Below are 27,980 nucleotides of genomic sequence, written 5' to 3'. Positions count from 1 at the left end.
ACTTAAAGTATTACTGGTAAAAAAAAATACCATATAATTTAAGACATACTTTAGTCGATAAAGATGGGAATTGTATTATACATTTCACATAAACAGTCATGAAAAAGCAAAAAAAAAAAAAAAAAAAGCTGTAAGTGAAAAATGGAATATTTTATTATCAAACATTTTCGAAGAATACAGTTATTAGGAGTAGTGTTTCTTTAACAAAAAATCTAAAGGTTTCCAAAATTTGGTAAATAAATAATGAAAGAAAACAGAACAATCTGAATGTCGGTGATTTTGATCAAGGAATGTTTGTATGCAAAAGCTTACCTAAGCTTTCGTAATGCAATATCTTCACAATATAGAGAGTCGTGTAACAACTTATTCCTTCAACGCATTTCCTGCGTGAAGTGTGAGACAGATTAAACAACAAAGGAAAAATGTACAAAGGTAAGTTTGCTGTTTCAAACTACAATAATTACAAGCTTTTGTACGAATGGAAAGAATTTGGCATAGAGTTACAAATTCAGATGGCAAAATATAAGCAATCTACATAACATACGGTAACAATCAACATAATTTTATGCCGTTGACAGCTTTTATGAAAATACTTTGAATAATTTCTATTCACTTTAGATTCTAATAGGCTATTAAACAAACGTGCCCCTGTCACGTTATGGTCATAGTTCCCACAATTCATTGTAATATTTGTTGGTCTATCTAATAATAAATACATGTAACAATATAATTTGTATAAAAATATGAAACAATGATATATACAATGCATCGAAAAATGTTTAAATATCACAATTAACACAATGTAAATGCTATCAAACAAAAGAGAGTGTCTGATATGTAGTACACTGAAATTGCACTCGTTATCCTAGTAGGTTTATTTATTTGTCGGGATCGATATCCTTATATTCCTACAGGTCATGACGTCAAATCTATTTACACGCATATTCCTCTGTCCGCTCGCTGCATTTATTACACTGCACATAGCAACACCAGTGAAATTTGCAGTTACACTGCCATGTTTTTGTGTACTGATGGGTATTGTAGCCCCGCCCACAACACATGAGGTCACATCCGTCCGTATCGGCAGACGTCCTATTACACTTCCTTCCCACAGTTCCTAGCGAACCGACGGATGCGTCATAATCACAGTAATTTGGCGACTTCTGTAGGAAAACTAAGTCCGATCGCCGCGGTTTGGTGTGATTTTCTTTAAAGCGTTTCAAAGTCAAATAAACTGGGCGTCTGTTCCGACCCCCCACCATGGGCACTACTGGTTTGGCTTTCTTGTATTTTCTAAGTAGATGGTCGCCTATTTTGCGGAATGGCGGTAAGGTTGTCCAACAAGTCCTCATGGTACACGAACCAGACACACCATGGCATTTACATTCCGTTCCCATATTTTCCTTCACAGCCTAAAATATAAAAAAAAAATATAGTTAAGAAATATGTTACAGAACTGTTTAATTGAGTACTTAATATTTTTAGATCATTTTATATAATAAGTAAAATTTCAAAGATGGTGTAAATCTTGAAATGAAACTCCACCCCATAATATATTTCTCTGGAATTTATTTCTGTGTGTACATTTTCTATTTTTAAGATCATTTTAAAATGTCAAATACCAAAAAACATCAGCAATCAAGTCTTGCATTCTATAACCATTCCAATTAGTTCTAATGTTACGAACAAAACGTTCGATTGATTAAGTATATAGGCCATGTCTTTAATAACCAGTCAAAGAAAAAGATCAAATATTGGAAAAAATGTTGTAGAATGGTCGAGATTTTCCGGAAGAGATGAAACACACTGTCAATTGTATGTACCTAATATGAAAAGCAAACTAAACCGTCAAGTGCTTTTGTGAATGTTCCGCAAGCACTCTTTGTAAACGTGTGTGTCGGGGCGATGTTCCCTAAGATAGTATCATTTTTACAACTTCAAACAAATCCCTTTTTCACTATCAGTGCGACCCGGGTTCGTAAATTACCATCACTGATCTTCGATTCGCAAAGGAATCGTTTGAAGCTCCAACTTGATTAAATAAAATACTGGATTGTCTGAAAGTGTGCTTATTTGCGCATGGTGTTGTGTTCCATGAGAAACACGTCCTAAAGAGACCCTGATTTATGGCGACACACCCCCAGCCGTGGCGGCTGGCAAACAATATGGGTTGGAAAATGAAACTTGTTATGCAAAAAGCTACCGACATCATAATTGGAGCATCATTTTGAGCTGTATTCATTTTAAAAAGAATGTTGCAAATTAAAAGCCCATATAAGCTTTCAGAAGAGATCGGGTGTAGTGTATGGATAGAGAGCATTTTCTAAGTTTAAAACTACACCGTCTACTTTTATGTATAAAATTTCGATCACGGCTATGCAAACCGTCTTTACAATTTTGGCATAAATTCCAACTTATGTCAAACTGTTAAAAAAGACCTACATTGGCATTTATCTAACCCTTTAATACCCTGAAATGACAGTTTGCGTTAAAATAAGGTTGCTTTGTTTTCAAAGTACATGTAAAATTAGTTGTTTGTATGTACAACAAAACTATAACTCTGAGTTGAACTATTTGTTAATTAGAGTTGATAATTTTTTTATATATTTTGCACATGAAAAATAAGGAGGTAAAAAATACATTTCCTTGACTTTTAATTTTGGTTTATACTGCACATAGTCAAAATAATTTTAGAATCTGGTAAATAATCTGTTAGACAACTTAAATTTGCGTACGGGAAGCATTAGTGAGGTCTACTTGCACCTCTCTGTTAACGTTACGACTAGAGAGCTATTTTTGTATCCACGAATCACTGCATTGGCCATTTAGTTCATGTTGCCACGAACCAGTTGCAGACATCAGCCATGAGCAACTAACACACTGTCCCGGAATATAATGCCAGTGCCAAGGTGGTATTTCTGCACCCGTCTAAGCTGCATACTAGTATGTCGAAAAATTCAAATATGCCATATAATGATATAAATTATAATAGGAAAATACTTTTTCCCATAGGAAAAACAATATTCTTCTAAGAAATCTGAAATCTCGCATCGGAATACAAGAACTTCCTATAGGAATTCCGATAGAATTTTATAAAATCCTATAGGAAAACTATCAGTCTGAATCAAAGTCTTACAGAAAATACCATTTTCCTATAGTAAATATAATTCCTATACGGTTTTAAGAAAATCCTGCAGGATTGTCAATATTTCCTGTAGGAGACTCGTTTCTCCCATCGGAATTATCATTTTCCTGTGGGATATTAATTTTTAAAGGTTAACATCTCACTGTCAGGTAAAATAAACTCAAAAACAAAAGAAGTAATATACTCTCTAGACAATGGTCTATCATTTGGTATATATGAATTTTTCTAAAACTGCATCCTAAGCAGGTGTTAAAATGCCACCTTGGCACTGGCATAATTTTCCAGCAAATTGTTAAGTATTGAAATCAATTTGTCGCTGAAAATGTTAAAATATTGTTATTTTCATCAAGTGGTTATGGTTGCATCTTTTTTTAAGTACTAGTATATAGGGGTAAAATATATTTTGAAACGAAAAAAAATATATCACTACCTAATTTGATTCTTAACATAAAACTCCTAGTTAACCAAGAGAGGATTTTTGGTAAGGTTGCAAAACTTAAGCATCTTAATAACTAATTGGTTGATATAAGCATAAAAGACCAGTCAGCAGGACAATTTCATATTTAAATGATGTTTGCAAAATTGAAATACTTCAGAGCGTAAGAAATACAAAAATTCGATGAATTGAACATCCAAAAAACTCCAAACTTTTCTTCTTAAACGTCGCCTCACACTATTGCATCGCATAACATGGTTCTCAGGTGAACGACTTCATATGTACCCATTAAGAGTGTTTCTTTCCCGTCAAGTCGAAAGGACACATATATTTTGTTCGTCAAATATTTTTTGTTAAAAATGGCGGACGTCTGAAAAGTTCGGGTTCGGGTTACCGCCACCTACCGTGTGCATCGGTCATTACGGTATTGTGTGACTCTAATGTCTACCTGTTATCTGGTCTGTTCTGTTTACCGCTGATTTATCTTACTGTGCACAAATTCAGTAACGACAGTCACTCTTTTTACCCCTAAATGCATTTTGTTTTTCAAATCATGTGAGTTCTATCTAACCCAATGAATTATGCATGGATGCATATGTCAAGCGCATTTATCTACTTTTTGTTTACTACTATTAATAAAAACACACTTTTGTGACGCCAAGTGAAAGTCAAATTCACTTAAAAACACTTTATACCTCCAATGCATTTTGTTTTTCAAAGCATGTGGTTTCCATCTAACCCGACCAAATATGCATGGATGCATATGTCAAGCACATCATGCCTACTTTTTTAAAACTACCATTATTAAGAAAGTGATGCCAATGGGAAATCAATATACATATTAAGGAGAAAACAAATAAATCTTATTAGATGAGTTTTCACGATATTCTGTGAACTGTTCAAAAGAAATTATCTTCATTTAGAAAGCAGGAGGAAAAGCAAAATTGAAAAAAATACCTTAAAGATTATATACATGTATCAACTACCCCCCACCCCCGGGATTATAATTGAAAGGCTCTGTACGTTACAAAACTATGTTTTCATGTGTGTACTGTACGATAACCGTTTGTTAAAAATCTTTTTTACATGGAAAAAAAACAACGATGTTTTTCTAATGATTCCATGCATGTGTTATTTTTTTTGCCAATGCAATAGACTATGTAACATTCACAAAAAATTCTTTTCCGTTACAAAGTATATATGTAAAGTCTTATTATTTGGAGTATGCAAAACATCCCATTTAATCCGTATATAAAGGGATTACATACTTAAAATCCAAATTAAAGGATTTATTCAGTTATTTTTATGCCACAATTTCAGCCAGATCTTTAATTTTGACTTTGAGATTTAATTTTACAAAAATATTTTAGTGCATGTAACACATAATGGCGAATCAATTCATACATCGTAAGTCAGACGCAATCTTCTTATCAGCGTTTAGAATTTAGTCATCAGTGGAAGCATCAATTTTGACACATATCTTCTTGTAGCGAAAACACATTCAAAGGATGTAAATTCTTATCAAATAATAAAGGTTTTCTCCGGGGTTTGATCATATCTTTAGTTACAAGATGGCGCGCTGTCATTAATGGAAGCTTATTACCATATATAGAGGTTACGATCAACTTTTAGATAAAGCCTCTATCATTATTTGCCAATAGAGAAAACCAAGTGTCTACACGTGATAAAAAAGGTAACAAATCGTAAATTATGTGCCAGGCTATTATCCATCACACACCTGCAGGTATTCTCTATATGTGACAAATTACACAGAAATTAACTATATGTTTTTATTGTTTCCGATTTATGAGAAAATAAGCGAAATTCTTTAAAATACCGTCTGGTGAGAAAATTCTCTCTCTCTCTCTCTCTCTTTCTTTCTCTCTCTCATAAAAAATTTCCATTCAACAGAAGTATAAAGCAGGACATGGTTGCTATAAAACAAAATATTTATTTTGTTCTAGAATTTGTCTTTCGGTTAATACAAAAGAAAGTATTTACAAACCAAATTCCTGCTGGAAAGATTATCTGAATGGCACACTTTAAGCTTTTCTTAAAACTCATCAAGTAAAAAACAAAAGACGAAATGGAATTAAGTTTATTAAATGTCGCCTTTTGTAAACGGCAAATCAACGTTGTAAATAGGAAGACCCACTTGTAAGATAAGAAATCAAGATATGTAATGCGATCACTCGCCGATTCTATTCTTTCAAAGTTACTTTCCATAATTAGTCATTTCTGAAATTGATCATACCGACCGATTCTTTAATAAGAACACGATTTTAAGATAATATCGTTGAGCAATTAGAAAAAAAAAAGATTATAGTAAAAATGAAAAATTGTCCAAAAGCTGGGTGTATGGAATGTTACCGCCGCCTTTATATCTTTTGTTTTAAAGATTTTTTTAGGTTAAAACACGATAACCTGAGTGTATATATGTACTCTGAATGGACTTTCATTCAATGGGCTTCTTGAACCATTTAAGCAATATTTCGTCAGTACATGTATCATATTTTCTCTGAAATACGTCATATGTCACTGTTGATTGTATTTTGTTATTAACAGCAACGAGTGACGTATTCCAAAGAAAATATGACACGTGTACATGTACTTTAGATCAAAGGAATTCAAAATTTAATTTAGTTTACTGTAATCAATAAAATACTTTCTTTAACCATATATTCGTGATAAAAAGGGCATCAAAAGGCGTATATTAATTCAATAATTGAAAAAAAGTGTCTGCATGAGAATCAGGAAATAAAAAAAAGATATATATTATGTTCCTATGTTATTTAAGGTCAATGCAACTGCACTTGGGTTTTTTCTCTTTTGCATAGAGAAAATAAAATAGCTTCAGAAATGAACAAATGTCATAATTTGAACTTAATGACGAAAAGTAAAAATATACATCAAGAGGGTCAACATAGACTACAAAACAACTGACTACTGCGTTAAGTCTTTGGTAGTATATTATATAGTAACTGGGAAAATAAATTGCTGCAGTACATGTTGTATATTATTCACGATGTGCAGCTGTCACTTGAAAGATGGTAGAAATTATCACGCTTAAGTTAATATAAACACGAAGTTCAAAGTTCAATCGTAACAGGGTTACAATGTAATTTACAAACATTCCAAAATTAAAAGAATATACATATGATTTTAAAACTTAGTGATGACAATGAAGCTAGTGTTTGCATGCCATTTTAAGGTTCTATAATAATGAAGTAATCCATGATATTTAAAGAAAATTCTCTATCTCATGTCTGTTGCAAGTTCACGTTATCCATCATTCACAATCATGGATGAAATAGGCATAGCATGTGGAACATCGTAACGGTTAATAAATTCCAAAAATTCGGCCGGCGGAACAGGACCTTAAATAAAGCACAGCATTAGGGAGGCGTACACACTGGTTACACGTTTGAATGCTAATTTTTGGCATTATGTCGCTATATAACGATGGATTGTTGTAAAATATTTGCTATCGATCATTGTCAGGCTTTCCCATACAATAAGATGCATCGCACAAGAACCCCGACGTTATAGTTTGTTTTGTTTTTTTTTTTTTTAAAGGAGACGTTTTCGCAGTTTTCCTACCATCTATGACAGGCGTAAGAATTCCTTACTTAATTAAACTGAATTGATTATGAATCACCAACTCAAAACAAAAATAAAATATAGACATAAAAATTTCAAAATAACTAGCTACTAGTATCAGCTGTTCGTGTCGTCGTCCTTTCAGCTAAAAACTTGTGAATGACAGAAATTCGTTTTTTTATTTACAATTCTTAAAATTCATTTTTTCTGTTAGTTAATTTAAGGTGTTTTGTCGTTTTTGTATGGTTAATTTCTAATAAAAATTATTTGGATATAATTAGATAGATTTCTAAGATTTTTTTTATCTCTCTCGGTCAATTTGCAATGTCAGACAGCCTTCTTTTCCTTTCCGAATTTACAAACGTGTACCCAAATATTTTACTCATTGAAAAACAGTTCCAGTTTTTGTCCTCAACGTAAACTTCTTATATGTGTGTAAGCCGGTAGGCCCCGTTTCTACATTACAAAGGATGATTATACAATAATGTAGGAGATAGGTATGCTTTTATTTTATTTTTTTATATAGGCCTACATACAGGAGAAGTAAGTGCTTGTGCTATGTTGAGAAACTTCGTCTCAATAATTAAAAATATAACTATTGGTCTTTAATCGATTGAAAAAAAAAACGATATCAAAACCTTGAGTATATCTGAGAGCACGATCATGTTTACTTTTCTTATAAATTTGTACTCGGAAATTATGTAACAATAGATTATAATCTATTTTGACACATTATCAAATATTTATCAATTACAACGATTGAAAGACATTCCGAAATAAGGCACATATTTGGAAAATGACGCGGCGAAATAGAAGAAAGAATATCGAGAGGATCTCATTATCGTGGGAGGATAATAGAAGCATGTTTACAATATGTGTAAGAAAGAGGCTTTTCCCGAGGGGAAATACTTGATATTCAAAAAGGGGTATCCGAAGGAGCATCGTAAATGTGCCTCAGATATGCTTTAATTACATCGGGTATTCAGTATGCCATAATTTTAAATTATGACTTCGCCCAAAATGCTCTTCTTTAAATTTCTGTACAACGCTACGTACATGTCTTTGAGTCGACTTTGGTAGAGCAACGTAAAGCCAGAGTCATCCTAGCTTGAATATACAATGTAGCTTAACCTGATTATAATATTTTAAGACATTTCTAGCCCAAGTTCTAGACGTGGTATATTGCATAGACACAACACTATATCGAGAAAACATGTTATGTTTGGAAAAAAATATATATGCCATGACTAGGTGATCTTAGACGAGGAAATGTAGAATGAATCAAAATATGGAATGTGTTTACAAAAATTCGAGATGTCGATCAATGATGAAGAAAAATCTCCAAGATAAGGTAAACAAATTGGTAAACCCCCATCATAGTAAAATTGCATATCATATATTTTTTCCCAAGCAGGTAAATGACCCCATCAGAAGTGTAGAAAGGTATATAGGTAAAGGATAAATAGCATGGCAATGTAAGCGTACTACGAGGGGATTAGCAGCTCTCTTATCCGGGTTCTTTATAAGTGTAGTTATTTAAAAAAAACATCTTCTCTAGACCCAATATTTATCATATCAACTAAATCATTGTCACTGTCCTCCGATTCAAAAACTCAATATGTGTAACGTAAAACCGTTGCTTACCACGAAACTAGCAAAAAAGCCTATAATGGAGTTCTTTTACAAAGTGCCAATACCTTTGGATCACTAAAGAAAATCTTTCTCTAATTGCCTCAATAAAAGTGTCAGCGAATAAACTATCTTTCAGGCATCTTATGCTAGTGATAATGAATGTATAATATAAATATACATATTTATTTATTATTTTGTATTTTCAGCAAGATTGCTCGTTCAATTGAACATCTCACGCTTGATAAATTTCGTCGCTTTCTTGGGGGGTAGGGGACCTTGTACTAGATGACTTTTCCATTATATGCATTATATCAACAAGAATCTGAGAATTGAAAAATGAAATCGATATCCCTATTATCTTAAAATTACTGTCAATATATTAAAACTTATCGTTAAGCAAAAAACCAGATGTTCTTTCCAATAAAACTTCGTCTCTTGGCTTTTTATTTTGAGGATCGTCCAAGAGAAAGAAAGCAAATATTTAAAAAAAATTTAAAAAATAACAGATTTATTACGATGCGCCGACTAAACCGTGATTGATAGGATTATGATCATCAATTATAATAATACATTTCCGCGACAAAAAAATTGGACATGCGCACGTGGTCAATCATAAGTTGAAGATTTGTTTGATTGATGTCATAATTAGGGATCACTCCATTACAAAAGATTCCGCTGAGAAGGGTTAATCTCTTTGGCATAAGGAACTATCATTCTCGTGTCAAAATAGTCATTGTGTAGGTCCCAAATTCAGTCAGACACGAAGCGACCATCTCCCATTTGTTCTTTTTATTCATTACAGATAAAAAGGGCATTTTTCTCCCACCCAATTTCCATTTTCACCTTTCACCTTACTTCAACTAACACCTAGGACGAACCAAGTAACCGGAGAAGGTAAAAACCAATTGATCGGATGGAATTGGAAAATCAGATTAGATTGCAACAGATCTAATGATGAGTGAGTTATTCTGTCTTTAAAAGGATAATTCTTTTTTCACGCAGACAACACACCAATCATTTATCTATAATTATCAACTGTGTCAACACAGATCTGGGTCTTTTCGAGATTTGTTTGGGTGCCGTTTTATTCCGAACAATGAAAACTATCGCCAATCTTTAGAATGATCTTCACACAAAACGAAAAACGTCACGGGATCGTTTCCTTAAGCCATTATAAATAAAAGGCAAAGGCGAGTTTTGCTTAAATAGATAATTCCCATCGCATTCTTGTTTGGGTTAAATGAATGAATGGTTTTCCGCTAACGGGCTATAGTTGAATGAGTATTGCGAATATAGAATAAACATTCAATGCTTGTGAAAGAGAAAAGACAACTAGAACGTGTGGGGGGACGGTGGTTTACTGTGGTTTCAAGACAAATTGCCAGGTGATGACTGGTGTTCTGAAACAAACCTCGACGTCTGACTGAACAGTCACTGTAGTTCGTGTACTTATTTAAAACACTTCCCCCACTTTACAGGTGATGAGATTCTATAAATCATGTTCAATGTGATATAAATCGATATAGGCGCATGTTTAATTGATGATATTTAATCAACAAAATACATCGAAATATTTATTGTAATATTCGATCAACACCTCGCAGGCATTCTTCATGTCAATATGTATAAATGAGAATTGGTACCAAATAAATGCCAAAAGCTTTAAGAATGCCTTTGCTCAAAGATGAATTCTTCGATGAATTAAAAACATCAATTACTTGCTCTTTAGATCAAGAAGACGTTCATATTTTACTTAAATAAATTCATTGAAAGTCAATTAAACTGGTGACGGATTGAAAAGAAAATAGACCATCTCTTTACCACACATCCTGTGCTTAGAGGCTTAGATAGGGACTCGTATAAAGTGTATTAAAGTGTTGAACATCATTGAGCGATTTGTTGAAGGACCGTTTAACAATGCTGAACAGGTATTTCAATGGATATTGGTCGATAACGCGTATTCTTGCAGCATTCAGTGGATTAGAAATGGCTTTACTTTTAACTTGAAGGACTCTTCACAAAATTCCATTGGTAAAATACCCCGGCGACATAAAGCCTGTTCGACTGTTTTATGTATAAATCAAACAAATTTAATTACACATTTTAGGAGAGAAAATTTTGAAAATTTATTAGTTGTGTTATTACACAGTAAATTAATGTGCGGCATTTTACGATAGTTGTATCAACAAACTTGGCGATAGATCCCGTAGTGTTCTTTTGACCTGTCAAAAAGTGGTCTTACGTGATTGTCGTAAACCATGTCGTAAAACAAATTCGCTTTCAAAATGATGAGCCAGAACCACGTTTTACAAGGTTTCGGCGAGGGCGTATTCGTGTTCGAGACACAACAGCGTTTTACTAATTTACAACTTTAACATGGCTCAAATTACATCTTCTTCTTTCATTTAACAAGATGGAATTCTATTCAAATTACGCAACAACATGCCCCTAACCCACGATGTGTGAAGGTGCGATATTGTGCACTTTTTAAAATAAGCGTTCGATACTTAAAGCAAATATTCCTGTTTTAGCAAGTTAGTAAACATGAACAATAGAATGCTTTAAAAATATTTCGTGTGTACTCGAGGGGTTACTCACTTCAGTGAAACACGTCGAACCGAGGCTCTATGTGTATAATTAGCTAACCTTTATGGAGAACTACAAGCCTAAGGTCTTGCATTGTCAAGCACTTCTTCTGCGGTTGATATTGATAGTTTTTAATATTATTTTTGAACGATACGTAAGCTGCATTTGGTTTTAAGTCTTTAAATTGATTTTCATTTGATACCTTAATTCTTTATGATCAGAATAATACAGCGCGTTTAAAATGTAAGAATTTAAAATAAACCCGACTTGATGCAAATGATATTTATGTGCAAATGTACCCATTTCGATTAACATGTAATGAACCAAAAATGATAAAGATTAATAAATAATTTCATATGCATGTAGAAAGGGGTATTTTAATATAACTAAATTTATAAAAATTGAATTTGCCGTAGCATAAACTGTTAAAGTACAACTTAGAAGATGACCACAATTCATGCAATATAAACCCACCTTACGACCAGCTCTGTTGTTGTGCTTGTTCATTAGTGAGCGAGCGTTCTGTTCGATTTCTCGAGCGTCCAGAAATTTGCGCGAAAATTTGAGTCCATGCTTAATGTCTGCACTGCAGCCTCCCCATTTCCAGCCCTCATGCAGAACTTTCTTCTTGCTTTGATCACAACTGCACTGTTTTAATTTCCCCAGGCTACAAGCCTGTGTTATTGAATAGGTTACTCCTGCAGAGGTCACGGCATATGTAAAAGCTGCCTCTCGGCTTCCTGTAAGATGTAAAATATACATATATATTTTTGATATAATATTTTGTAGAGTAAAAATTGCAGAAAAATTATAAAGTTCCATTATGTGTTTTACAGTCATATAAAATTAATTGTTGCATATCATATATTCATAAAATATTTTTCATCAATATGTTTTTATTTCATTCATCTCTCTCTCTCTCTCTCTCTCTCTCTCTCTCTCTCTCTCTCTCTCTCTCTCTCTCTCTCTCTCTCTGTGGTATTTTTAAAACACATAACATTTCCAATAATTATTAGTAATTTCAATTAAATACATTTATTCCAGCTCCCCAGTTTAGATATCCTCGTTCATCCTATACAGACATTGAGTTAATTTTGCCATCCATCGGCAAACAAAACACGGAAGCTTTAATTATAACTCAATTATACGTTAGGTAATTTTACAGGATTTCCTTGACTTTTTTATGCTATCGATATCTAACGACAGAATTCAATTTAAAACGTATGTAAACAAATACGTCCTACGAGGTTTTAGTCTTGTACCTTTCAGATCTCGCGTCGGAACGTGTCTTTTTTATTCCCGAGTGGACATGACAGTCTGACAAAGCACATATAAATTTCATGATAGCGACACCATGTTAAAGTAGTTCCGAACAGCACAGAAATTTATGATCGGACAAAAGTCGAAAAGACGGGATTCTTTGACTTGAAACTAAATTTATGTTGGAAAAATCTGAAACGTCAATCAAACAACGTATACCTGGTGTAGCAAATAAATCTTCTCGCGTAGATGATATGAATATTAATATAGAACATCATATTATTCCGTGTAACATGAGGTCACAACAAGTTGAACTGAAAGACGAGGGTCGATTTCTATCTATCTGACAATGTAATCTGAAACAGCGAACAAGGCTTTACAAAAATGGTACAAGATTTTGAGTTTGATTTATAATTTCGGTTAAAAGTACACTCATAAATAAAGAGAAAATAACTGATATGATTATCAATCAATATTCTGTTATCGATTAAGTATAACTCACGTAACAAACGTTTAAAGAATGTTACTGAACCGTTTATATTTGCATGTATTTGTTTTCTAAATACGCGTATATTTTGGGAACATTCTTAACGTATGATTAGGACTTTTATATATACCTTTTGTTTGGAGAGAGATAGAAAGAACACAAGAGAGAGAGAGAGAGAGAGAGAGAGAGAGAGAGAGAGAGTGTAACAGAGAAGGAGAATGAGAGAAAGAAAAAGAGAGAGATTCATTTCTGAAGACCGTAATGACTCTATCAATTATGAAATTTTAAAAATGCAACTCATGTTCGCCAAAATCATTATATTACGTCACAGAGACTATGTTTCATTAGTGTTACTATCAGCAGGCTTTGAACTCAATCTTCTACGTATTAATTTTTCTTTGTTCTCTAATGATTAAGGGTATATAGTTAGGGACCACCATGGGCCTAATGAGAAGAGAGAAATATATCCCGGCCATAAATAGACTTCGATCGAGGCATATTACATAATGAACACGGTCGTTTTACGTTTTAAATTGCTGTTCTAATGACAAAACCAATCGTTATCTCTAATTTGAGTCACGAAGTACATTGTAGTGCTGCTGATTTTAATTAATGAAGTCCATGTTACAATGACATGCGATATGTATGACAGACATGATGGGAAAAGGACTCGTTATACCCGATTTATATACTCCTTACATGATGTGTATCATTAAAGGGTTAAATACTTAAACTTTGACGAAGCGTTATTAATTTTTTGTGCGATTTTTATCGGGCTCGGCATTCATCGCTTGTTGATAAAGATGACAAGTTCGGTTAAGTCACGTGACATCGGTAGACTGATGACTGTCTACATGTAACTTTTTCGGGACACGAGTAATCTTTGGGTATTGTATCTAAATTATGACACTTTTTATCATGATCACACGTTTCATTTAAAGTGCTCAGGGTTCTAACCATTCATTTTATTATTTTGATTCTTTGATGAACTTGTCTAATTAGGCTTGCATAATTAATATGTCGACTTGACGGGGCTGTCATCAGAACAATGGCGGGCTCCCCAACATTTATCTCTAGATTTTATTAGGTTGTCCGCTGTTTATTTTACAGTGCATTTTGAAAGGTGCAGGGGAATGATAGTCTCGGGTATTTGTGAAGTGGTTTTAACAATATTGACCAGAGAGATTTTGGCGTATTTCATTTAGCTGATTTGACAATTTGACAAGTCAATGATTCAACCTTGTCTAATGAACACTGAAATTATTCACACCATTAGATCAGTAACGAATATGGAGAACAACAATCTTGGGATCAACCAGATTATACTTAGCAAGATGGACAATTAAAGTAAAACAAACTGCTTTAAACACAGACTAACCATGCAGACCGTCTGATGTACCGTTTACAAGCGACAAGTTAAAGATATCATCGCGGCCTCGTGGCATCTGTCAGGCCACAAAAGAAGAAGAAAAAAATCAACAATGCACGAACATGCCTTGTGTCCAGTTTAATAATAAAGTCCACACGCGAGAATCTTGATGAGGAAAATAATATGATCCGACACACTCAGTCGGCTGTTGATCTAATTTCGATCCCAAATCCAAATGTTCGGCGAGGGTCGCGGCGCTAGGGGCGGGGGCGGGTCCATTGTCCTGGAGCCTGGCTCAGCAGCTGCCCGTATTTGTAATTGGGGCCACGGCCATTGATAGCTAATGAAGTGCACGAGGGAAATTGTGCGTCCCGTGTTTGGGGGAGGGACAGTCCCTAGGCTTATAGACCCAGGGTCGCATTCCGTAGCCATTATTCTGCAATTTGCAGAGGTTACGACTTGCGTTGGACGCCATTCCGAATTGCCTAGACTAAATTTTAGTATCAACGATCCACGTCTACGTAGTTTTTGAAGAGATTCAGGTTTTTTCTCTCATTATGTGAACATCATTATTAGACGTTATTTTTTATTTTAATATTACTTCCAAATGATACAAAAATATCAGAAAGAGCCAGAAAAACGCGCCCAAAATTTAGAGATGTTATTAAATAATGAAGGAATAAGCCTTTGTGTGAATCGATACGTTTTTAGAAGAAAACACGTTTCAAGAAGTTTATCTTGCGTTATAAATATTTTTTTTTTCATACAATTTAGATTCTGGTAATATGGTAGTAAACTCGGAATTTTGAGAGTTATTTTGTTGGTTGTTTTTGTAATGATGGAAACATTTTTTTTAACTTCGATATCCGTGTATGTGTTTTTAAACATCGTACGTGTTAATATAATCATGAAATAGAAGTCCAATAAACTTAATGCTTTTAACAATTTGTTTTTCACTCTTTTTGGGTTGATTGCAATTATATATCCCCACATTGCTCGAGAATTTTATTTACGGTTAAAATTATAATTATTATGTTAATGCTCGTAACTTTCCAGAAAAGATTTAAAGTGTGAAATGAACTTAAGTGCTTCTTGCTTGTTTGTGACCAGAAAGATTTCATCACAAAACTTAATCAGTTGAGAATATTTTTATGCCAATTTAGGGCGTCGACTCGCTTCGAATATTTCTCTCTTAAAATGCCTCGCGCTTTTTTTTCGAATGCCGTTTTTCAACCCATAAAATTCTGTAATTTCGGGTTGTAAAATAAATATTGAAAAATTTGTTTATCATGGTATATTAGTTTTCAAAATTGCCCGATTCAAATTCATTTCTCTCATTACCTTGCTAAATTGAACGTGACTCGTTCCCACCATTTTATCAAAACAGAGCGTCCAAGTTGCAGTAATCGAGTTTTATTTTAAAGGTGTAAAAATAAAAAAAAGATATACATAAAAAGAAGGGCAGATTGCAGACCTTTTAAATTCACCCGCGGGTCGTACTATCGCCAATATTGATATTTGAATAAGCAAACGAATTTATTTTCCATCAAAGAGCGAACAATAAAGTGTCAATATATCTATTACTAATCCATGGAAAAGGTATTCTAAAGTGGGCTGAGAGAAAAGGGTAATAGAATGGGCCACGTTAATCGTCCATTCTTATATCTCCGCTCGTCAAAACGAATGCTTCGGTCTCGCCATTCAAACAGGTGTTTAGTAGAGTCAATATTATCATTTCTCGCAAAAATCGGAAACACAAACAGCGGTTGACACCGATTGTGTGCTTATTTTTACGATTAAGGAAAAACTATTTTCTTACAATATCTTCTTTTTATGGTATATTTATAGCCTGTCGTTGTCGTATATATATATATATATATATATATATATATATATATATATATATATATATATAAAGTTTGATTATTAATAATCTGAATTTTTGTGAAGGACATATACATACACCTGTTAATATGCCTTAGTTTTTCCTTTACAGAAATTTGCCTAAAGACACCTAAGAAATATCTGTGGAATTCTTCTTTTGAACATACATATGATTTCTACTTGTCGTTTTTCTATAAACAATGTATGTCGTTCAACAAAAAGTAATTGTTTCAGTAACTTTCCCAAACGGACATTTATGTAAGTGTTTGATTAATTTTTTGGAAAGTGTACGGCCATACCGGTGGTGCCCCCCTCCCCCCCCCAAAAAAAAAAACAAAACAAAAAAAAAACCATACAATTAAATATAGCTGTGTTGGTCTATATGAGGTGTCGACCAATACTGATCCATAAAACTGTTTTTCAAAACTAATTTTACAATGTAACGAAGACTGAATGCATGTTCCATTTGAATTTTAATATTCTAGCATAAGTGTTGTGTTAAACTATCCCTGTGCTTTGAAATTGATCTTTTATTTTAATTTTGATTCTGTTCTATGAATATTAAAAGTATTAAAAATTACCTACACACATAATAATTGGTTATGTTTGGACGTAATTCGTCCCTGCCACCCCCTCCTTCCCCCGAGACTCGACCCATCCCCTAACGAGTTTGAGGGAACACCAGAGTCGGCGTAAGAATGTCTCATGAAATACCTATACCAAGCGAACTACATAATGCATTTGTAATCGTTAGCATTAAATGTAAATTTCTGTCTGCCTGTTTATTTCTGTTATCACCTATCAAGCTAAGGTATGGCAAAGCTGACACACGACGGACAATCATTTGAGTTTTATTGCACACTCCATAATAAAACAATGCGTCAGGTCAGCGCTGACAGGCCTGTAGACTCAAGCAGCATGAAACTCTGAACGTACATGTACTATGCTCGCTGAGGGTCCGTCTCTTTATTACAATAGAATGATTGGGTTCATAATACTTCCATACCGTCTAGTATTCTTTTTTTTCACAGACACCCCCCCCCCCCCATCCAATCCTTCCAACAATACTTTAAGGCCGAGGATATATCAATTGTAAATATCCCCTTTCACGGCATTTTAGTAACAATTTTTTAAGAAGCCGATTGGAATTGAATTTGTTACATGTACATACCAACTTTATGACTGTGGCCAAACATGGTATTCTCTGCTCCACTACTGGAACAATTCCATCGGTTGTTCCGGAACTGGTACTGACACTCGTTGATCCCTAATTGTACACCCTCCCCGATCGTTACTATTGCGTTCGGCCTTTTCCGGCAAATAGACCGTTGTCGAGGAGTTAAACCGGGGATCCTGTTGCAGATGAAGTTGGCTCGAAGGGCTACGACAGACGATAATGCCCTATGAAATCAGACCAAAAAGATACTTTTATCCACATCATCAGAAATTTATTAAGGAAGGTCATAATTTAACTTTTTTCATACTTTCCAATTAGAGAGAACATATACATGTATAGGCGTATTGTCTGCTGTTCAAACTTTTTTTAATAGCAATAATATACACATTCACTTAAATTAGTAAAATTAATACTCCTACCCCTTTGCAGTCCTTGTTTTCAGACCGATACAAATGGAAAATATGTCTATCATATTGATTGTATTAATATTAATCTTTGACAATAGTGAAGACTTTTCATAATAAATATCTAAACATAATTATATTATTCCTTCTTCTAATAAACGGTCACAAATAGTAGATTATGAGTAACATTAAAATCCGATAGTGGTATTGGTTAGGTTTAACGGGAACCCCAATAAAATTTGATAGAAACAACAAAAGTTTGACTAATAAATATAAATAACAACACAATCAGTAGGGGTTTCTCAGAACTGTTCATTGTGTTTTTAATTTCGTTAGTTTTGAGTCGACAAGTGCAGAAAGGAATTTAAAAAAAAAATGAAGGAAGAAAAAACGAAAGAGAACTTTGTAGAGCTACGGAAATTATTGGCATGAAAGAATCAGCAAAAGCTGGAGGTATAGAATTACCATAAGAGGTAGAACATGGAAATCCAATGACAGCCTGCAAACATTTGTCTGTGTGGTTCCCGCCACCTTAATCGGGGAGAAGAAAACAGTCTGTTAGTTCATCATCAGTCGCCAACTCATGACCAGTCGCCGACTGATCATCGCCAGCTCAAATGCATGGCCAAGGGGAGGAAGATTAATATATACATGTGTAAACTCTTGAAGTAGGAAAGTTTTGTAAATGCGAAACTAAAAACAAGTTAGTGGAACAGACGAGAATGTTGGTTTTTTTTTTCAGAGTACAAATATTATGTGGATAAATTTGTGTTCACAGTTTAAAGATTTTATTAAATATGCATGGACAATATTTGTTGACAGTCTTTAAATAGCGATTTGTGTGGATATTATATTTGGAATTGTATATTTAGCACGTTTGTTGACTGGCAAATATGCCTTAGGTTTCGTAAAGATAAAATCAATGGCGTCAATTAAAAGTTACACTGAACGAAGTGCAGTGAAATCATACCTGCCTAAATTACTATTTCTCTATTGAATCTTAAGAAAAATTACAAGAAATTGGAGATGTTAGTAAAGAAACAGACATACAAATAGAATGGGTAAAATTAGATGTATAGTTCTTGTGATATGAAATGTTCCTGTTGTGACGAGAACTATTTGAAACTTTTATATATGACATTTTTAAAATCTTTTCTATAACTCACTGAATTTTGGACTTTATGACATTTTTATTTCAAAGCTTTTTCACTTTTGCATTTTTCTCCCTTTTCAATATGTAAACCGAAATTAATCACCTGCTTGCAATGCATACAGTTGCTCTATTTATTGAATAACAAGATGGACATGATACAGATATAAATCCCTCTTAAACAATACCGCAACGAGTTTTTCTGCCTGCATTTCGCTATGACAGGGATTAGCAGCGACTCAAAAGGGCTTAATAATGAGGTGTAATGAAAAATTAACCGTCTGAGAAGTGAACAGAAGATTCATTCAGAATAGTGTATTACACCTTTAGAATTGCCGATGCACTCGTGGCTTAAGTCCTCATGTTTCACAGATCTGTTTCATACGCAACGTTATGGAACAATCCAATGCATTGAGAACTTGTCATAAGTGCCTTAATAAACAATGAGAGTAGACATTTGGAAGAAAATAAACCCAGGGTGTGTTTTTGTGTGTTTATCTGAAAGAGTTCAGAAGTTTCTTTGACTTGCTTAACACATGGTAAATTGCATGTAGACACCTAGAAAATGATGAATTATTCTTTTATGATATAATTTGAAGGTCTACTTGTTATTTTTCAAGACTAAATAAACTGGGTTTTTTAAGCTGTCAAAGTAAAAGGTTATTTTTCGTTGACGTGAATTCATACCATCAATTCAAAAAATATTTTTTAATACGGGTAATTGCCAGTTTTATCTAAACACGATTATTTCGATGCGTGAAATGCAAAGAATTTTAATCCCATAGTCCGAGTAGAAAGGCCTTCAAAATCCGTTCATCCACATTTATCAATGATTATATTTAATGGGATTAATCAACGGAACAATTTGATGTTCGTGTCTGCAAGGTAATGATAGAAAAGGGCAGTGACGTATTGCTACAAGAAATACTCTTATAGGAATTATTATATAGTCGAATTACTCACAAAAATTCGCCGTATACACAAAACGTCAGATAGATAAATCCCACAGAGAACTTATTGTAAATGCTAATTCCCATTATGTGCATGCATCATGGAGTCTTAGACACGAAGTTCATTCACAATCACAAAGTCAGCAATCCCTGCGTTAAATCCAAACATGATTTTATATAAATTCGTTTCCTCGGTTTTTCACATGCAAAAATCTTTCTGTGTTTTGAATAACAGGAATAAAACGTTGTTGATTGTTCTATAAATTAAAAAGATATTAGTTACTACACCATTTCTTCAAGGAGATGATATAGCTTTAAGTCCCTTTTGCAGACGAAGGAATTTGAGAGGATGATAAGCAAAAAAGAAAACAAAATAGGAGTCGAAATGTTTCATCAGTAATTTGTAATATAAGAATGGAGATCGTTCCACTATGCGATTGGTCTTTAGACAGTTGACAGTTAGAGAGAACTTGCAATCACACGAGACACCATTGGGAGAATCGGTCTCTAAAGCCACGCCCCCTTCAACACTATCAAAGATACGAAAGGTTCATCTACCACAGATCAAAGAATCGTCACATTGTGAAAAGTGTATCCAAGCGCATCACAGCGAGTTTAGATAGAAAGAAAGAAAAGAGACGCAATATCTATGAAAAGGGGTAAAGAAATTTAAAGCGCGGCTACTGACAATTCGGAATTGCAAGGTGACTTCAAATATACTTATAAATTCGAAGTTTACAAGGAGGAAAACTTAACGAAGAATTTTTTTTCTTTTCCCTTTTTCCGCATGCCTTTTTATTCATAATGGGATAATCTCGTGTCAGGTGAACATACACAGCTTCAGGACACGAATGGTTTGATTTGACAATCGTACTTAACACACGCTTCGAAAACTCTATTGAGATAATTGAATTTTTGGCTTGTTTTTGTTGATATAGGTGTATTGTAATTGATCTGTCACAATAATCGGCTAACCTCGTCTCAATCAATTTAAAAATGACGTACGATCGAAAACTGCGATTCCTTTCCAACTTGATGAATTTCGTTAGTTATTCTTTCACGGCCTTGTTGTGTGGAAATGGCCAGACAATGGACTAGAGACAGAGACAGAGAGGAAGAAATTGCAAACAGCTTTGCGATCCGCCCGCGAGATAGGCGTAATAATGTACTGATGTCCTCTCCTTGTAAGCTGTTCATAAGCACTATATATATAGGACGTCTCAGTCAGAAGACAGCATAGTTGTGGTGACTATCAGCCATATCTGGTTAAAAAAAAAAACAACCCTTCTATTCGCCGGAAATGATTTGCTAAGATAAACGCCAACTGATTTTTTCCCCACATATGACTACTTTAACACTATACGCAATATTGCAAGATACGTAGATAAAATTGACAAATTCAGAAACCGTTAAACCACGAACATTATCAATGAAACTCCATTTCCATTTCAGTTTGAATCAGTTCAATATTTTCTCATATAGTAAACCATCCTCTTTATACTTACATCTATCAATTTATGTTTCCTATTTATCATTCTGACTTTTTTTTAAAATTAAAAATGCTGGAGAAAACTTGTTATGTATTATCGAGGGAATAATATCATATGTGATCAAAGGATCAATTTAATAAATCAATATTCATTACGCAATTCTGCAACATGCTGAATATTGAACTGCAAACTGATAATCATCGTGATGTAATGATCAAGTTTTGATATTCATAATCGTTATGGAAATAATTTGAAACATCTTGAATAATGCACTGCTAGCAGATTATTTCTATATAATTTGCATTGCTTCAAGCATATCACACATTACCGGGGAATTGAGGCACATGTATATATACTGCACTGTATATATAGTAAGTATAAGAATTACTAGTGTGGAAACAGTTTTACTCGAGAATCATTTAAATCTCGGTCTGTTTCCCTAGTGCTTCAAAAAGACTACGGTCGTAATTGTTACAGGATGAAATTTTCGGGTTAAGCCAGTATCACAATTATAAACCATATTGCAAATGCTAACCTTTCAATCATGGATAAGAATACACAAGGTTTAAGTTACGGAAACAATATCAAAACCTTTCATCTGGTCACTGCCTAAACTCCAAAATCTTCATAATCTTCCATATTAAGAACCATTTTAGCGACCCGACAGGATAATCTATTTGTTTATGTTAAACTTTATCAGGTTTACCTTAGCGGCAGTAGGAGTAGTTTAAAACCATCATCGCTCTCTATGAGGGATTTTGTCAAAGGCAGCGCCAGCCCTGAAGAAATGAACGTGTCTCCAGGTATCTTTCACACATTTCGAGATGAAACTCCGAATTGAAAAGCCCACAATGACTTGTTATCAGAATAGAGATGTCATCGGTGGACAAATAATGATGTTTGTTTTCCTATTAAAGGTAGATTCGAGATTTTATTAATCTAGCTGTGCGATAGGAACCCGTTGTTTCAAAGCGGCAGCACTAGTCCAAGATGCCATGCATATCCGAAGGCAGGGAGGGAAACATGGAGGAAAGGAGTTCCACTTATACAGGTTTTTTCCCCTCTTTTTGCTTTTAGATGATAAGGGAATTCCACGGGCTCCTCGCTGCTTGGTAATAGAAAGAGGCGAGGACGAATTCAGAAAAGTATTCACGATTAAATCAGATCAGACAAAATACCAGAGTAATGAGTCGAATTGAAGCAAAGTAAACAGAGAATTGTGAGTATTGACCCTGTATTGCGACAAGACAGACATATCAAAGCATTCCAAACTGTCAGCTCGCCATTGACCCCAGTCAAATTCATTCCAGATAAAAATCGAAAGATTTTGATGAACAATGGTATTTTTCTCTCTTTATTTTTAAAAACGCATAATTTAAACATCAGCGACTGTGTTGGTAATGCTTGGATTTAACAAGACGGACTCTCAACAGTAAACATTTTTTTTTTTGTCTTGTCATATTTCTATTTCCTTCTAGAATTTAGTAGTCCGAATAAGGACATGTATTTTTGGTCATTTAAAAGCATATTTCATTGACGAACATCAAAGGGTTAGCGTTGGCAGTAGAAGCAACACGCTTTATTTGTTTTGCATTCCCATTCTATCTTCCTTAAAAGTGTTTATTGAAATGTAGGAATTTTCAATTTTTGTTGAATTGATTAAAATCAATTTAAAACACATTTCATTTTCCACTGAATAACGACAAAAGTCGTGGAAACAAATTGAATTTCTCGTAAGCTTTTTGAGTTCGAAATTTGGCCCGATCAGAATTCTTTATTAAGCACATCCTCAAAGACCGTTTTTTCTCAATGCAGGTACAAGATTGAACCCCATAAATTTCTCTTACATTTGATAAAACCGCATTGATAAAATACTTGAAATTCAGAATGACATACACGGCTTTGGTCTCGCTTGATCAATCAATAAATCAGGCGTGTCATATTGACTATTGATGTATGGGGTAATTGAGCTATGAATGAAAGGTCCATATTATATTATAACTGATACCCAAGAAATGACACTCGCGTTTGTGTTGAATCTTAATTTTGACACCTCTAGTCGTCAGAAAAAAATCTACGGAAAATCTATTATTCAATTTTTGAAATCGGTTTGAAATTTAAATTAGGGATGGATGGAAATTATAGAATAACCAACAAATAAATAAAAGACAATATAAAGAAAGAAATTTGAGAGCGAGGCAAAAATAATTTTATCCCAATTTTGATAAAGAAAAAAAAGTAGTACAAGTTAATCAAGTTTCAAACTTATCGGTAGAAATTAGCAATAAAAAAATTGAGTGTAAAAATTCTTTTTACCTGATCTACGTGCGTTGACAAGATTTCACGCTGTGCCCTAGGAACCATTAGGTGTTAAAAATATATTAAGTAAAAACGTCTTTGTATGTTCATTCTAGTTTGAAAAGAATGACTTGAATTGCATTTTATATGTTTATTGCTACATTGTTGTTATCTCTGTATCAATACGTGCCCCTGTTGAGGACAGATGTATCTACAGATATTAAAAGTGCAGGACATGTCAAACAGACAGTTTCTGAGTACCTTTCGGAAGATGACGTCATAGAAACAAAAGGCAATTCGGACAAAAACGGATGACTGCTTGTTGAATATACCATCTGACACAATCTAAACCATAACAATTTATGTTAACAAGATAATGAATTTAATAGCAGCACAATTAGCTATAGCCTAGAACAATATTGCAATGTCGAACCTATCATCAGAATTCCAAAATCTATCTTTTACAAATTCCAAGGCTAACACTTTCGTCATTTCTTGAACAGGTCATAATGATAAAAAAAAATACCTTTGCAATATTTAATAACTTTGCACTGTGTATTTAAGAGTTTTGCCTCAGGTTTTAGAAGGATAATCTATGAATTAGACTATCTTCAAGTTTATGCTAATTATTTGACATAAAACGATGCTTTCGTAGCGATGGAAGCGTTATAAGATAAAACGTGTTTGATTGAAATTCATGTTATGATACAGCGAAAATGTCATTTATGAAGCCTACATTTTCTGCAAAAAAGTAAATTAATGAAAATCGGTCTAAAAGATGCAATCTAAAATAGATTTGCGTGTATGATCCATGTAAATCTGATTTAAACAGAGTAATTAAACCAAATTATAGTCTTTAAAGCGATGTAGTTAAACGAATTCCGTACATGTTTGGCATAACACTAGCCTAAAGATGAGCTAGCGAGAACAAATATTCTCCAATTGTTACATCATGGCGATTTGTTATAAATATGAGTACCTTATTTACATGTACTACATTTTTTGGTTTACAGAACATTCATACACACCGCATGCATGCATGCATGCATAAATTCGTTGCTAAAGCTTTCGTTTTGTATGTAAATTTGTTTAAAAAAATTTAAAATTAATTAAAATTGAGTATCAATTTTATCTGGAATTTAGATAAGATCATTAAAGAGGTATGAGTAAAGCTGCAAATATTGCTTAGTGAAGTGTTGTAATTTTGATGTTAAACATGTTATTTAACCAAGAAAGACCACAATAAGAAAAACCCTTGGGTAAGATTGAAAATTTTATTCATAAAAAGATATTTCTTCTGTATTAATTTTTGTATTATTAAGTGGTTATTGAAAATATACCTTGAAGCACAATTTAAAAGAATTTCGTAATTTTCGAATCAGCATTTGAACTCTATGATGAATCACATATTGAAAAAAGCATAGAATAAATCTAAATCAGCAAAACTCCAAGGCTACATGTAATTCAGGTCAAATTGTGTGGAAACGTATTTACGTTTTTTGCATATGAATCTTAAATATCCGTGTCTCTGTGTCAGTTTCGTTTGCAATGGTGTCAAGGAAACCATTATTACACTTTCAAAATGTAATCATCTGCCTTTGTCTGAAAATCTTGAAATAAAACATCCTAGAGCTGACTCCAAGCAACAATTCATCAACCCATACTGAGTACTGAGTCATTCTTAGCCATGTTTCTTTTTTGTTAAGGATGCCGGAACAAAGTGCATTGATATGAATTACGACATGCAAAATTCCTTGATAATTGATGGGGTTTACCAAAGAGGGAAGCACCGCAGCAGTGGTTGAACAATCATTTTAATACCAGGATTTACCACAGAAAAAAAATTAACACCCTCAACATATTGGAAATGGGTCTCGTAGACGAAATCGTCGTTGCAATAATACAGGGTAATGTGCAACCCCGGGGTACAGATCATGGAGAACATAAATAAGTTCTATTGAAGAGACAGTTATTTTAGTCATTAGTTATAAAGGTTATGTGCACATTTGGTATTCGAACACGGCACTCGAGGGAAGAAATTTTGATTTGCCCGCTTTAACTTGCGATTATAGAAGATGATAGATTTTTGGAATACTTTTCCGTCAAAATTTGCAATTTTTAGCTTTATGGTGTTAAGAAAAAGTAAATTTAAAAACTTGAGTGCTTCAACCCAATTCTTGCTTTCAGCAACATGCAGTGGTACATGTATGCTTTTTGGTGTGTACTTCTAGAATATGTTTCCGCTTTGCATGGAACGAATATTAAAATCCCGACAGATTGGTTTAATGATGTACACGATGTTTGAACATTACTTGTAACCAAACAGCAGACCAAAAAAAGATAATTTGTAGCGGTTATATGGTACAGTTATTTTTATATTAAGTATTTTCATCCTGCAATTTTCGATTTTGTTCCACAATTTATTTTATTTTTTGGTTTATAGAACGTTTAAGTTTTCTCTTTAAACCGGTATTTAATGACGCAGCTTTGAAGAATTTTACAAACGAAACACAAATAGACGTAAAAATACAATAAGAGAATTAAAATTAACGTCTAAAGAAATTAAATGTTACTAAACTGAGAAAAATTTAATACAAATGTAAATTCATGAAGTATAATTAAGTATATGAATATGTATAATGCATATGGAAGAGTTTACATCATCAGCATAATAATGTCATTATTGCCATGTCAAGCAGAACAAACATTCATTCTTTTCTTCATGAAAGTCATGAGATGCATGCATATCTATAAATAACACAACTATACGTATAATATATGAAGCACCATATTTCTATGTAACGTAAACAGGCGTTATACTTGTACACCGGTAATTCAACCCAGGCCCGGGGACCATATAATTTAGATGAGCTCACGTTTATTGAAAAAAAAAAATAGATATATTTATAGTAGAAAAGTGAGGCTGAGATTATAAGTGTTCATTTAAGATTATGGGCGCGATGCCTTGACTCTGGCTATGTACGACATTGTAAGAAATCCATCTAGTATAAAAGATTACGAATTGGAACATGATCGCAACGTTAAGAGACAATAACAAAATATAGGACAACTCACGAAGTCAATTATTTTACATATTTTATCCTTCATTGGATTGACAGTTCTCGGAATTCTAGAAATACAAAGCGCTTAAAAAATTTGATTTCTCCATCAGTCAAAATCTTGATAAAGTGATTCGTCTTTACAACTGATAGTGTCTTTATGTGACTGTTACATTGCCAAGATCTCTGTGATTTAGCTTTAACCTGTACAAATCATTTAAATGGCGTGGAATTTCATTCATCAAAATTCAAAGGAGTTTGTGCACCTGTAAAAATCATTTACAGCTACTTACATGTGCATTTTACATTTAGCATTAAAAAAAAAAAATTAAACCGTCTATCTATCCCTCTCTCCTGCAATTCGTTTAACGTGTCTAGCTGTTTTATAATTTGTCATTAAATTTAATTTAATTAACTATGTACTTGATGGAAACTGCCAACAGAGTTTTAATTAAATCAATTAGAAATATCGCACGAACAGAATCGTCGATTTCTCAATGATTACAATTTTGATTCGGTTTTTCCTAATTAGGCTAGCTAGCACGGCAAAGATGCGTGGGCAGAGCAGGAAAATGACAGATGCCTTAATCTTAGACACTTTCTATTGAAGCACTACAGATATGAATGATATCCAAACTCTCATAATTATCGATAGGTTGCGCCAAGCAATGCAGACAGGAAGTGGGAAACATGCTGTAAAAGACGGATACGATCGTACAGTTATTTCCGGTATTTATTACTCTGACACAACTTTCCATTTAAATTGGACATAACGGTGTAACAATGATTGTCAGCTACCCTGATTGCATCAGATTTTTTTCCGGGGATTTTCTTCGAATCAATGATTTGTCCATTAAAAGGAAACGAAATCAAATATAGGATTTCGTACACTCAATGAGGTGGGGAGTAAGATATGTAGCTATTTCCAGTCAGATTGAGGCTGAAATCTGACAATTATTGGGTAATTTTTGCTAATCCCGAATGTCTGAAATAGTGTATTCGTGGACAAAAATAATTTTTCCGAACTGTACTTATGCAATATTACAAAGAGAA

The 27,980-nt window shown here is 33.6% G+C and overlaps 1 protein-coding gene across 4 annotated transcripts in view; it reads right to left on the bottom strand.

The window, feature by feature from the left end:
• Positions 1-83: 83 nt before the first annotated feature.
• LOC128160181 (protein Wnt-7b-like) overlaps positions 84-27,980 on the bottom strand; it is a 33,884-nt gene continuing 5,987 nt past the window's right edge. The window contains exons 1-5 of one of the 4 annotated variants that reach the window (XM_052823461.1): positions 20,094-20,531; positions 18,446-18,511; positions 17,571-17,800; positions 11,874-12,139; positions 84-1,412 (exon numbers count right to left, since the gene is read on the bottom strand). In XM_052823461.1, the coding sequence (XP_052679421.1) occupies positions 930-1,412; positions 11,874-12,139; positions 17,571-17,800; positions 18,446-18,511; positions 20,094-20,176 (1,128 nt within the window). In that variant the 5' untranslated portion in view covers positions 20,177-20,531 and the 3' untranslated portion in view covers positions 84-929. Of the gene's footprint in view, positions 1,413-11,873; positions 12,140-17,570; positions 17,801-18,445; positions 18,512-20,093; positions 20,532-27,980 lie in introns of those variants that run through there. The other 3 variants (XM_052823462.1, XM_052823463.1, XM_052823464.1) reach the window with 3 other exon arrangements.

Source organism: Crassostrea angulata, chromosome 8, assembly GCF_025612915.1.
Source record: "Crassostrea angulata isolate pt1a10 chromosome 8, ASM2561291v2, whole genome shotgun sequence".
NCBI classification, from domain to species: Eukaryota; Metazoa; Mollusca; class Bivalvia; order Ostreida; family Ostreidae; genus Magallana; species Magallana angulata.
The sequence above is the reverse complement of the archived record's forward strand: the minus strand, read 5'-3'. Positions and strand labels throughout refer to the sequence as shown.